This window comes from Arachis hypogaea, chromosome 8 (genome assembly GCF_003086295.3).
Source record: "Arachis hypogaea cultivar Tifrunner chromosome 8, arahy.Tifrunner.gnm2.J5K5, whole genome shotgun sequence".
NCBI lineage: Eukaryota > Viridiplantae > Streptophyta > Magnoliopsida > Fabales > Fabaceae > Arachis > Arachis hypogaea.
Window position 1 is genome coordinate 46,387,140 of NC_092043.1, and position 14,958 is coordinate 46,402,097.

Genomic DNA, 14,958 nt, shown 5'->3' on the forward strand with positions numbered 1-14,958 from the left:
AGCAACCGATTTTAGTGACTGAAAAAATTAGTTGTTAATAGCGACTGATTTAGTAACTGATATAGAATTTCTAAGACAAAAAAAATTTTGGTCGTTAAATCGATTGCTAAATTACATTCAGTTACTTATTTAATTACCAGTTTTAGATTTTTAAATTAGACATCAGCGACCGATTTAATAACCGATTTTATCAGCAACCAATTTAGCGACCGAAAAGTTGGTCGCTATTTAGCAACCAATTCTCTCAGCGACCAATTTAGCGATAAAAAAAGTGGTCGCTATTTAGCGATCAATTTTATTAGCGACCGATTTAGTCACCAATATCGTTTAGTACTAATTTGGTAGCAATGATTGAAAATCGGTCACTAACAACCAAAATTTATTACTATTTTTAAATTTATGACCAAAGTTTTAGTGACCATTAAAATTGGTCGCTCTTCCAGTAATTTTTTGTAGTGATGTAAGTTAATATATATTTTTTGTACATATACCAACAAAATTATAACAAGTTCTACTTTAATTATTGTTTCCAACAACCATATATCATATTTTTCGTTTTCTATTAAAAATGCTCATTAGATTTTTAAAACCTATGTAGTTATAATTTAAACTTCTCTGGTTGAGTTTTTAAAAAATATTTTTTTTGAGTTATTTTTTTAAATATTTTTTAAAAAATAAAAATAATTTTATATTTAAAAATTTTATATAAATAGATTATTTTATCTATTAATTATGTTTAAATACAATAATATTAAAATATATTTTTATTTATTTATTATGTAAAAATATCTATTTTTTAAATATAAAGATATTTTTAAAAAAATGTAGATTATAACTTATAAAAAAATTATTTTTTTAGTATTTTTATTTTTATCATTAAAAATTTATCAAACATACTTAAAAATAAAATAAAAAAATAATTTTTATCAACTTAATTGCACCTAAACAAACTCTTTATATAAAATGCATATTAATTTATTTTATCTATTATAAATTATAATTAGAGAAATATGATATAAAAGAGTATTAGAATTTCTTATTTTTAATCATTACTTAGCTTAGCTATTAACTCAATTCCTTTAGTATAGTTCTTTTAGTCTAGTAATTTATTTTTTTTTTTTAGGATATCTTCCTGTTCAACAAGACAAAGACTAATCCACTACGGTACTGAAATACATTTAATGATTTATTATTAATCAATAAATTATTACATACACAAAATAATTTTTTTTAGTTTAATAATTTATTAATATATTTTATTCTATATTTTTAAATATTAATAACTAATTAATGAATAAAAATAATAAATTTTGATTACCCTTTATCATTCCTTTTATAATTTTATACCCTGTATGGCACGGAATTTTAAAACTTGTTCCATCTTTATATATATTAAGGGTATCTATTATAGAAGTTATAACATAGAATCCAATCCACATAAAAAAAAAAAAAATCAAGGATGTCTAATACTAACAGTTCAGTACTTCATTGCTTCAAACCTGATGCAAAATTCAACACGCGTGATCGGAACACCGCAAATTATCATCCTAGTATTTGGAAGGATCATTTCCTTCAATATGCTTCAGAATCCATGGTATATATGTATATATTCTAATATATATATCTATGTTATTGGTAGCTATAGTGATTATGGTATTTTAAAATTTACATATATTTATACACATATAAGCATTTAGGTATATGTATCTTTTATTTTATTATTTTGTTTCTTTATTAAGACTTTCAACATATGGATATAATGCAGGAATTTGATGATGAAACGAAGGCACAAATTGAAAAACTGAAGAAACAAGTTGCCAAGATGCTTATTGATGTCTCTAAGCCCATTGAAGAAATAGTTAACTTGATTGATTTAATATGTCATTTGGGCATTCATTATCACTTTGAAAGCGAGATTGATGAAGTGCTACAACAAATTCACAAGAATTATACCAAAAATGGAGAAATAATAATTGTTGAAGATAACCTTCGCTTACTTGCTTTGCTTTTTAGGTTATTAAGGCAACAAGGATATCACGTTTCACCAAGTATATACCTTATTCCTATTCTTTTTAGGTTACTTTTATATTTTGGCTTAAAATAACCTTAATATAATTTTTGTATGCTATAATACATAATATTAGGGTATTTTGATTTTAGTCATTATTAAACTTTTTGCTTTTTGATTTTGTCTATCTCTCTTTTTTTTATTTTTTTGTTTATTTATAGTTAGCAATATTAATTAAAACACTAAATTAGCTTTAACTTCAAATCTTAAATTATAAATTATAAATCTAAACACTAAAATTGACTAATATTAGTTGACTAAAAATTGATTCTCTGTAAATTCACTCACTCACTATTTTTTTTAAATTACTTTTTCATTTTTCTTTACTTATTTCTTCTTCTTTCAAGCACTACAATTTCACTAACAATAATCACCGGTTGTTATTGGCACCGACCCCACTAACTCTAAATTCTAAACTATAAATCCTAAATTTTAAATTCTAATTTTTAAACGTTAAATTCTAAATTTTAAATTTTTTTATCCTGAATTAGTTTTATTTTATTTCACTTTCAAATATTTCTTTTTTAAAGTTTTAGATGTTTTTATTATTTTAGTTTAACTTGTTTCTTCTTAATGTTCATTTCTTTCTAATTATTGGTTGATTTTAAATTAGTTGGCTGAATTAATATCGATGACTTCTTAAACTTTTTCTTAAATATTTTGATTGTTGTATGGAACAATATTCAGATGTGTTCAACAAATACAAGGACGAGAATGGAAACTTTAGTGAAAAACTTGTGAAGGATGTGGAAGGATTGCTAGAATTGTATGAAGCATGTCATGTCAGAATTCATGGAGAAGAGATATTAGATGAAGCTTATGCATTCACTTCCACTCAACTTAAATCCATTGCAACCCAATTGAAGGCTTCTCTTGCAGCACAAGTCAACTATAGTTTAGGTCAATCTTTACACCAAGGTTTGCCGAGATTGGAGGCACGGCGTTTTATTTCAATATATGAAGAAGATCCAACCCATAATCATACTCTCCTCACTCTTGCAAAATTAGATTTTAATTTCCTACAAAACTTGCATCGGAAAGAAGTTGGCAACATTTGCAAGTAAGCTCTTTAATTTTTAATTACCACAAAATCATCATCGGTTAAATAAGTTTCAAATCCATCATTTTGGTTAAATGTTTATATTGTTCCACAAAAGCTTGAAATGTAGTTAGACTGTTAGTTTATTTTTTAAAATGTTTATGTTATAGCAATTTAGTCAATTGTTGATAAAATTTATGATGTCAGAATTTATTATTTTTATTATTTTTTAGTTAGTTATTAATATTTAAAAATATAGAGTAAAGTATATTATTAATTACTAAACTAAAAAAATTAGATTAATAAATAAAAATAATAATAAAAAATAATAATCAATTTTGATAATACTGTAACATTTCTCATATTTTATTAGTTATGTGAGCTGTGTTTTAATTTCTGTACTAATATATATTGTCATGTTTAATGAAATTAACAAAACAAAGGAAAACAAAAAGTTATTACAAGATAAAAATAAGAAAAAATTATTGAAATAAATCCAAACAAAAAATCATATATTTTGTAAAAAGATTTCTTTTCCTCAATAGTTTTGCATCAATAACATAAATGTGGGAAAACAACAAAATTAAATTAAAACAGTCAACAATAACTTAATACATATTTTAGATAACAAAAATCTGATGTGCACAACAAAAATTAGCTAACAAATTAGTCATTATATTTTCGTTTTAAATATATATTATTATATAATTTATTTTTAATATATATTTTATATATGTGACTAATTTGATGTTTAATTTTAATATACATATAATATAATTAATTAGATAATTTCATTTTGATTTTTAATTTCATAATGTTTGAATTTTGGAGGTGCAAATTTTTGCTAATTATTAAATAAATATTTTTTATTCTCTCTTAAGTAGTCTACTTAACCGAATTAATCACTAAATTTATTTATTTAACTAAACACACCATATTATAATTTATAACCTTGTTATTATATTGTTTTCCAAGAATGCTTCTTGTTCTTATTGTCATTGTTATTGTGTTGTTGTTCTTTAATTTTAGGTGGTGGAAGAAGCTTGATGTTGCTACAAATTTTCCGTATGCTCGAGACAGAATTGTGGAATGTTTTAATTGGGTTCTGGCAGTTTATTTTGAGCCCCAATATTCTCAAGCTAGAAAATTATTGACAAAATTATTGGCTCTTACGTCAATTATTGATGATACATACGATGCTTATGGAACTATAGATGAACTAAAACTTTTCACTGAGGCAATTGAAAGGTTGGGAAAGAAATTATAAATAGACAATATTTTTTGTTATGCTAGGAAGCCAACCTAATATTTTATACTCTAACTTTAAATAAAATTAATTATGATATCAATTTTTCTATTTTCTTTAGATTCTCACTCTTTTTTTAGTTTTTTTCTCTCTTTCATAACTCTTTCATTTATTAACAGAGTTAATGCAATTTATTAATTTCATTAGTTTATTATCAATTTAAATCAATTTTGGATTTTTTTCTTTTTATTAATTTCAAAATTCTTAAAAAATCTATTGAGGTTGCAACTCCATCAATTTCAGTTTCCAACCATTTGTGCATTTTTCCAAAATTTTTCTAATTTTTTCTTTTAAAGAGCTAAAGTAAAAAAACATCCAACATAGTCAACAACCAAAACCTTTATTTCTTCATATCTGAAATTCTTAAGGAAAATATCATGCCTTTCTTAGTTTTAAGATTTGAAATTTAATTTGGAATTAATGGTCAGGAGATTTGTGATATTATTGGTACCAAATTAAACTTTTTAAGTTGTTTCATTCCAGGTGGGATATTGGCTGTTTGAATGATCTTCCAAAATACATGAAATTAATTTATGTGTCTCTCCTCAAGATTTTTGAAGAAGCCGAACGAGAACTTGAAAAGCAAGGAAGAGTATATTGCATTAAATATGCCATAAAAGAAGTAAGACTCTCTTTTGACCATTTTACAATATGTTATTTTTTATTTTGGTTGTTTACAATATAAAATTTGAATATACACCACTTGCTTAAATAAACGATTGAGTTGAGCAATAAACTAATCTAAATTGATTTAGATAATATATTACTTGTTTTATTCTTTAACTTATTCAATTTGAAAATAGAGTGCATCCAACGTGTAAATTAATGGTAAATTAGTCTAAATACTTCATGAAGTTCTTTTGTTTTTTTTGTTAGCATGTATATTCTTAATAAAAATAATTGAATTCATCATATCACAATTGTTTCTAGACTTATCTAGAACTACAGTAATTTAGATTTGAATGTGAGATCTAAGATATTTTTAAGTAAAAAATTCGATTTTTTTGTGAAGAGATATGAGGTGATACTATAAGGAACTCTAACACTTAAATTAGCAAGAATTTTAGATAATTTTTTAGTATATTAGAGTTAAAAAATACCTGAAACAAAAGAGACATTCATATAAATATATAGTGGTCATTCCTGTAACCTCCCCTCTTTATTCAGCAGGTAGGTAGTTATTTCTCCTTTTATCTAGAGATTGCTATGACTCCATATTTAAATATATGAACTTATTTGTAGGTGTAGTTTAGATTTTGTGCTGAAGTTGATTCGAAGAAGTCAAATGCATAGCAATTGTAGAATTGGGTTTTATCTTACTTTTGGACCTAACTTCTAGTTTTAGACTAGGGTATGAATAACAATATTCCAAATACACTATTATCAATAATGATTTTGTTATATAATATGCGTTGAATGGCAGCTTCAGAAGACAATTCAGGCCTACATGACGGAGATCAAATGGTTGAATAACAAGTATATACCAACAATGGCAGAGTACATCCAAACATCAACAATATCATCTGGTTATCCGTTGTTAATAACAGTTTCTTACATTGGCATGGGAGATATGGCCATAGAAGACATCTTCAAATGGGTAACAAGTAAACCCAAAATTGTTAGAGCTTCCACAATTATTTGCAGGTTCATGGATGACATTGTCTCTAATGAGGTATATTTATGTCCAATATACAAACACAACATAAAAGTTTAACTACCATACTAAATATATATACAAAAATTAGCCACTAAATTAAACAATACTAGAAAGACAATAATCAAAATTATTTTATTTAATTTAACATTTAAAATTTTATAATTAAATTTTAATGAGTAATTTATTTTTTGAATGTTTTTCCTTATTCTTTAGTTATGTAAAAATTATTTTAAAAACTAAATCTCATAATATTTTACAGCTTGAACAGAAAAGAGAACATGTTACCTCAATAATAGAATGCTATATGAGAGAATATGATATATCCAAAGAAGAAGCCATTCAAGAATTGAAAAAGGGAGTTACAGATGCTTGGAAGGATATAAAATGAGGAATGCCTCAAGCCAACTAAAGTTCCAATGTTGTTTCTAATGCGTGTTGTCAATCTGGCACGATTTATGGATGTGATGTACAAAGATGAAGATTGTTACACTCATGCTGAAGGCAAAATGAAGAAATGCATTCAAGCTTTGCTTGTTAATTCGGTGCCAATAATATGAGAAGGAAGGATAGGAAACCTCTTATGCCTAAGCAAAATATAATCTAATAAAGTTAGAGGAGAATTTTCTTATTTAACATATGAGAAAGTAAAGAGGAATAATGTTTTTTTTTTATCAATGCAAATAATAGGTTAAAAAAAATTTAAATTAATTAAATATAATATGATTAGTAGATCTAAAATACGACCAGTTATTCACATTATTTGTATCTCTCATTGTTTACTTAGCAGGATTGTTAATATATTATCTTTTGAATTATCTAACTATTGAATTATCTAACTATTTACACTTAGAGATTGCAATAATAGAATTTGCAACCTTTGCTGCTTATAAAATGCTATAATATAATACTTAATTATTGTGAAAAAATACTAGAGAGTCATTAAAATTTATATTTTTGGTTATTATTTTTAATTATTATTTTAATTTTTTTTAATTTACTAATCTAATAATATGTATTTTAATCTATATTTTTAAATATTAATAATTAATTAATAAAAAATAATAATAAATTCTGGTTATCATATAACGTTCTTCGTTATTGTGTAATTGGTCTGTTATCTATAGACCAAGATCCTTTGCCTCACTAGTCACTCTATAGACCAAGATCCTCTACCTCACTAGTCGCTACTTTGTAAATAAAACATAGAAAGAGCAATATCTAATAAATTTAAGATTAGACATGTTGGTCGTAACGAATTTTGATTTCTTTTATATGTTCTTAATAATTATTATCATGAAATAGATCGGTCTCTTTGTTATTTTGAATGGATTAATTTGTTTCATAATAATTTTTTTAAAAATTTAATTGTCTTATAACAAAATTTGTTAAAATTTTTATTTATTTATACTCAAAATTTGATTGAAAATGAAAAAAAAAAGACTAGTTTAATAATTTTTGAAAATCTTTAGTGAATAAAATTTATTAATAACTGAATTTTTTTATCCTAATTTGATAAAAAAAATTTCAAGAGGTTTTAAAAAATGCAAACTCTCATTTAGCATTTGGTAAATCGAAAATACTATATGGTTGTACTTTTAAAAGATAAAAATACTTTTAAAAATATCTAAAATAGATTTTTTTAAAATAACATGCATGTTATTTATCAAAATAAAAAAGTTTAATATAATTTCATATATTAATTAATATCTAAATTTAATTTTTATATTAATATTTATTATAATATTTTTAAATTTTAAAAATATTTTATTAAATATATTTATTATTAATTGTACTTATTAAAAATTATTTTTAATTTAATTTATCAAACATAAATATTATAACTTTAAAAAATAAAAGCATTATGAAGCTAGGCAAAAAATTGGACGGTCTCATCATTTTTGCACTATTAAATGGTTCCGATAATAAAATATGTTTTTAAGTTTCTAATAATTATTAAATAATCTTTATTTGATTTTAATTATAAAATAAACCTTTATTGATTATTTATTATAAAATTTATTCTCTTTTTTATAAATTATTATTTTATTATTTATCTATCATATTTATTAACAATTAAAAATAAAACAATAATAAAATAGGTCTTCTATTAATCGTCATCTCCATAAATGTTTTGACAATATACGAATTAATAATTTTTTATATATTGATCTGTTACATCTGTAAAAACTAAGAAAAAATCGTAATTATTGATAATTCAATCGATTGAAAGTATAACACAATCGATTAGAAGTGTAATAATCTAGCAAGATGTCGATTCTAAAAAATCTCACAAACAACTCAAATCAAAAAAATTTTTAAATATTTTTGTCGTAATTAAATTACAAATTTGTTGTTATTTTTGATGAAAAGTTTTCTGTTAATTTGAATTGAAGTTTAAAATTAATATAATTTAAAAAATATTTTTAAGAAATGAGAGCATAATGATAATTTTTTATTTCAAAATATACTAAAAAAATATATAATAGAAAAGATAATTAAAATATTGTAAAATGAGAATTTATTTTCATATGATCATACAAGTTTTATTAATTATTAATTAGAATCATTTAGGAATTCGTTCAATAAAGATTAAACTGAGATAACTCTTGAATTAATTAGAATCGCTAAAATAGATTAAATTCGTCAGATTAGCTCATTTATCTGACTTAAATAGATGGGTATTTCACTCTAAAATCAAACTCATAAGAAAAGAGAGCCTAAATGACTTAGCTCGATTAATCAGAAAAAATAGCGAATTAAGTTGGTCAATTCTCGGGTCAAACGGATGCATCTTTTTTTTCCAAAATAAGTTAGTATATTTTTTTTTTGTAGATTCGACCTGAAATTCGATTAGCTCTCTAAAAAATGTAACACGACTAATTTAAAGATTTTTTTTTTGCTAATATTTATTTTAAATTGCTCATCCCAAAAAAATGGAGTTTTTTTTCCAATATTTAATAAAAAAATTTACTGGGTTAGACTCTGACAATAAATTATTCGAAATAGCTAGAAAATTAAAGCCCATAAATAAAGGATTTTCAATAACTAAACTATATTGATACAAGAAGTAATAAGTACCTATGGATATATATGAATAAATTTCAAGAATATATATATATATATATATATATATTTATAATTAAATTTAATAAATAATACTAACAAATATATTAGAATATACAAATTAGATATATATGACCTATTAAATAGTTTATATGGATGATTAAGATTAAACTAAAAAGCTATAAAATATTTTAAAATGGTAGTTTATTTATCATATATACAAACGCATTTTTATTGACAAAATAATATATCTCATATATATATCCTTATTATTTTTAGTTTTTCATGGCATTTCCTAACCTGACAAGTGATTATTAGAATTCTATTTAACAGTTTATTACTAATCAATAAATTATTATATACACAAAATAAAATTTAAATGCCAAATACTTATTTATTATTTATTTATATGATATATATAGTTATATAAATTATACTTTAAATAAATTTTATTATATACAAAGTATCTAATAATAACTTATATTTACATTAAATTTATTTGTCAGATTTTAGTTGTGAAAATATAAATTATAAAATATAAAAATATTTTAAAATTAAAAAATAATACAAATTATTTTAATTTATTTATTTTAATATAACATCATTGATATTTACATAAATTTTTTGTATTTATTTGAAAAATTTATCTATTTAATAAAAAAATTTAAAACGTAAATTCTTTTTTAAAAATGAAATAAAAAATTAAAAACAAAAAATAAAATATGTTATATTAATTTAAAAAATATTTAATTTCAAAAATTGAAAACGCTTATAAGCGCACTTTTTAGTACTTCAAATAAAAAATAAACCCAAAATCCCATTATTTTTAGTAATTTTTTCATCTACACCCGCTAAACATGTCTAACCCGCACTACTGCACTACTCTCTGCCCCACTAAAACCTAACTTTTACACACGGATTTAGATCCTCTAAAGTTTGAATTTCACTTTAAAGAGTAAAGTCTAATCTCTCACCCATAAGAAGGTGGGATTCACTTGGTTTTTTCCAAAGATGGCCAACAACACGTCGACAATCTTTTTGTCTACAGCAGACATCCCCTTGTAGGTCACCTTAATAAAAGTGTTGGACCCCGCCCCAAAACTCCAATATGTTGGGATGAGGCGTTGCCCTTCTAACGACAGCCAGAAGGGGTGGCGACCTTTGACTGGGTGCACTTTGAAGTACTTATCCTTGAACCCATGGTAAGAGTCTTCGAACAAGTAAAAAATCTTCCGACCCTGGGTAGATCAGAAGGACATGAACCCTTTCCTCGCTTTTCCTTCATTGGAAGGATTCGTGAGGTTGAATAGATAAAGGAAAACGTCGACGGATATCGGCAGCTCTAAGTATTCACACACCATCTCGAAACAGCGGATGGAAGTCCAACTGTTCGGATGCAACTGCGATGGCACCACGGAGATCCGGTTAAGGAGCGCCATTTGAAAAGAAGAGAAAGGAATTCGAACCCCCAGTTGGATAAATATTGCCTTGTAGAACCAGATCCGGTCGGCAACTCGGGAGGAGCGAAGGTTGAGTTCGTATAACCGTTCGTTGGGAGCGGGAATGAAAATATCATAATTGGACTCCTCGTCAGTCCCGCTGCACAAGTACTCGACTTGACGGAACTTAGTCAACTCCTCCTCACCCATCTGATTTGGAAAATCCTTCACGTCAGAGATCACCCAAGCGTACCGGTCGTAACCCACGCCTAAGGTGGAAGCTCGTGAGACGATACGAGGCATACCTACAGTGGGGGCACCACTCGGTTAGTCTATGCGGTCGAGAGTTCGAAAAAGGCCCAGAACTACGTTTAGCCTATTCAACAACTGAAACCAAGCATGGCCGAAGCAAATCCTAAGTAAAGCCTAAAACTAAAGCCCTGGAATGGTAACCCCCTAATGCACCTATCTAACACTAACGTCACTTAACATATGAGTAAAATCAGAAAAACAACATGCACACAGAACACAGACAGTGAAGGTAAAACAAATATGGAGCAAAAAGTGGAAGATGAGTGCTTACCAAGATAGTTGCAGAGATTTGGAAGGAAGCAATAAGGGGCGAACGTGCAAGGACACATGAATGGTAGTAGAAAATTCGGAGAGAAGAAGACAGAAATGGGAAGAACAAGGGAATGAAGTGAAAGCAAAATGGAAAACTGATTGGGGGATTAAGAAATTGACTCAAGAAGCGCAAAAGACAAAGGGCAAAATAGTCTTTGCACGTAGGATTTTGAAATAACCCATTATGAGCATTAAATGCTTGAGCATTAAATTCATAATCAATTTGAATTAATTAAATAGTTAATTTATTCGTCTGCATAAATAAATATTAAAAGTTTAAATTTTGTTTTAATTAAATAATTAATTCACTTGTTCTAAATTTGTTGAGTTAAAAAATACTGTAAAAAATTAGCAATAATAATTTTGTTATATAATATGTGTGGCATGCCAGCTTCAGAAGACAACCCAGGCCTTTATGACTGAGGCCAAATGGTTGAATAAAAAGTATATACCAACAATAGCAGAGTACATACAAATCTCAACATTATCATCTGCTTATCCATTCCTCGTGACAAGTTCTTACATTGGCATGGGAGATATGGCCATAGAAGACATCTTCAAATGGGTAACAAGTAAACCCAAAATTGTTACAGCTTCCACAATTATTTGCAGGTTCATGGATGACATTGTCTCTAATGAGGTATATTTTATGTGCAATATACAAACACAACATAAAAGTTTAACTATCATATTAGGTATATATAATAATTAGTTATTCGTATAAAATATATATGAAAAATAAATTTAAAAATATATATATATTTATATAAAAAATAATACTAAAAAAATAATAATTTAAAATTATTTTATTTAATTTAACATCTAAAATTTTATATATGTATTTATAATTACATACTTATTATATTTAAAATTACCCATTTATTTTAATAATAATTAAGAAATATAAAATAATAAAAAAAACTTTGAACTATTTTAAATTGATTTTTGTTGTCTTTCAAATATTTTCGTTATACAAAAATATATAGTGTTGACTTTTGTGTGCATATTGTATTATTTTTTAAAGTTCAATTTATATTATAATTGAATTTTAATGTATAATTTTTTTTTGGAATTTTTTCCTTATTATATTTAGTCATGTGAAAGTTATTTTAGTAGCTAAATCACATTGAACAGTTTGAACAGGAAAGAGAACATGTTACCTCAATAATAGAATGCTATATGAGAGATTATGGTGTATCTAAAGAAGAAGCCATTCAAGAATTGCAAAAGGGAGTTACAGATGCTTGGAAGGATATAAATGAAGAATGCCTCAAGCCAACAGAAGTTCCAAGGCAGTTTCTAATGAATATTCTCAACATGTCACGATTTATAGATGTGATGTACAAAGATGAAGATTGCTACACTCATGCTGAAGGAAAAATGAAGAAATGCATTGAAGCTTTGCTTGTTGATCCGGTGCCAATCAATAATATAAGGAAGGATATGAAACCTTTTATATATGCCTAAACAAAATTGTAAGAGAATTTTTTTTTAATATAAAGTATTTATTTATTTTGGTTCTAAAAATATTTCAAACTAGATACTTTAGCTTTTAACTAACTAAAATTAATTAACTTGTTAGTCTTTAATATTTAACTCTGTAGGTCATATTAATTTTTGGTCCACTTTATTCGTCAACTCCTCACACAACTGTCTTAGGTAGTTGTCGTATCAGATATTAAATGCCACACGTTTGATCCTTCAAAATATTATTGTCAGATAAATTAGCTAGTCCTCAAAATTATTTATTATAAGATAAATCAATCTCAAAAAATATTTATTATTAAAAAAATTATGCTATCACAAATATAAAAAAAATTTAAATTAGAATATCTACTTTTTGCTTATCAGAGATAAAATTTGACCATTCAATAGCACAATCACCTAAGTTATTTTTTAAAATAGCTCCGAAAACTTTTTTCAGCTTTTCTTAGTCTCACTATTTACTACAACATAGACAATCACATAGAAGTAATTAAGACAAAGTATAAAATTAAGAGGGAGAGTGAGACTAATGCTAAAGAGGTTGGACAATATAATATTAATGGAGTTTCACCAAAAAGTGATGAAGGAACACAGGGAGCCGTCACTAAAATTGGAGCACTGGGAATAGTAGTTGAGACCGGAACACAGGAAGACCTCATGATAGTTAGCTACTAGTAACATGGAGCATGTTGGGGCTAGAACTGTAGGACTTCAACCTTAAATTCCTATAACAACCAACAAAGCAGAAAATTCACAAAATGAATGTCTATGGCTAATTTATTGCATTTGGAATAGTGTAAGAGAATGCTTCCAAATCAAAACTTATAATCCAAATCACACTTGTACAAGAGAGTTTTAATCTAGTCTAATTTATTAGAATTGGGTAACAGTCCAGTTGGAGAAGAGGCTTGATATGAGCCCAAGTACCAATCATGACCCATAGAGAAAACTATAGATGATGAAGGGGTGATTGGACCGAGAAAGTCAAGTCCAGAGCAGAAAAACAAAAGAAAAAGGAAGTAACCAGTTTGGATGAAGGACTACAAAGCGTAAAGGAATGCACAGAAGGAGAATAATGCTGGAGAACCTAGTGGATAGAGTCATATACAGCACGAAATGGAGTCATAAAAAACATATAGAAAATATCATATATCCTTGAGGAGTCTCTCTTATTCAAAAAGAGAATTATTATCTTATCTTCATCGTCCATGTAATTCTCACATATTTTTGTTAATTATTTTTATTTGAGGTTATTGCCTGTTATTGTGATTCTCTGTGTTAATTGTTGATTCTAAAATTATTTTATTGGTTCGTTGCCAAGGAGTACCAAGTGGAGTACCAATTGGTGCTTTTGTTGAGAGGTCACGACGGCGGAAGGAACTCACCTAAATCGGTTGGAGGAACTCACTTTCTCTAACAAAAACAAAGTTGAGATGTTGAGTCGGAGGCTTGTTAAGGCTAATGAGCGCATTGTAGAGACATAATACCAACTTACCACCATCGAAAACATTCTCCGCGAGAATATGAAGTTAAAGACTAAGAGAGATGATCAGATTCAGCCAAGGGAGGAATCAATGATTGATTCTGGTTCAGGATCACCAAGCCCTCATGGGGATTGGCCACGCAAGTTGAAGGTGGCCAACTTACCTATGTTTGATGGACAGGGGGTAGAAGACTGGATCTTCAGAGCTCATGAGTATCTTAAAACTTTTGACATTTTCGTTGAGCAGAGAATCTGTGTACTTTCCTTCCATTTTGTCGGAGCCGCGTATGGATGGTACCGTTGAAGAGTCAACAATAACAGATTTTTCTTGACGTCCTAAATTCTTATTTTGCTAAAAACGTCTTCTCTAATCACCGCATTGCCCTAGAAGAATTTGTGGAAGAATACCAATGTTAGTTTGAAGAGCTCAACAACCAATTAACCATTTGACTGGACTGAGTGAGGAGTGGATCATAGCCCTCTTCATTGCTAGACTTCAAGAGCATTTGAAGTATGAATTGTTACTGACCTAATACAGTTCATATATACATCCAAGTTGTATCTATTGCTAAAATGTATGAACAGAAATGGTAATTAATATTATATTATTATTATATTATATAAAAGGTCCATAGAAGTATATTAATTTATTAGAATAGTATCAAATGGAAATTAATATTAAATCACTATGACTCAAAAAAAAAAAAATATTAAACTGAAGAGCCAATACATGTGATCTTATTTCCCAACAAAGAAATAAAGCATTCCAACATTAACTAAATATAAATACTAAT

At 26.5% G+C, this 14,958-nt stretch overlaps 1 protein-coding gene across 1 annotated transcript; it reads left to right on the forward strand.

The window, feature by feature from the left end:
* The first annotated feature begins 1,459 nt into the window (after window positions 1-1,459).
* On the forward strand, window positions 1,460-12,663 carry LOC112705429 ((-)-germacrene D synthase-like). The gene is made up of 7 exons (XM_029288768.1): window positions 1,460-1,594; window positions 1,766-2,048; window positions 2,756-3,128; window positions 4,137-4,355; window positions 4,897-5,035; window positions 11,588-11,836; window positions 12,331-12,663. Exons 1-7 carry the CDS (start codon window positions 1,460-1,462, stop codon window positions 12,661-12,663), a joined length of 1,731 nt encoding a protein of 576 aa, XP_029144601.1.
* Window positions 12,664-14,958: the final 2,295 nt, after the last annotated feature.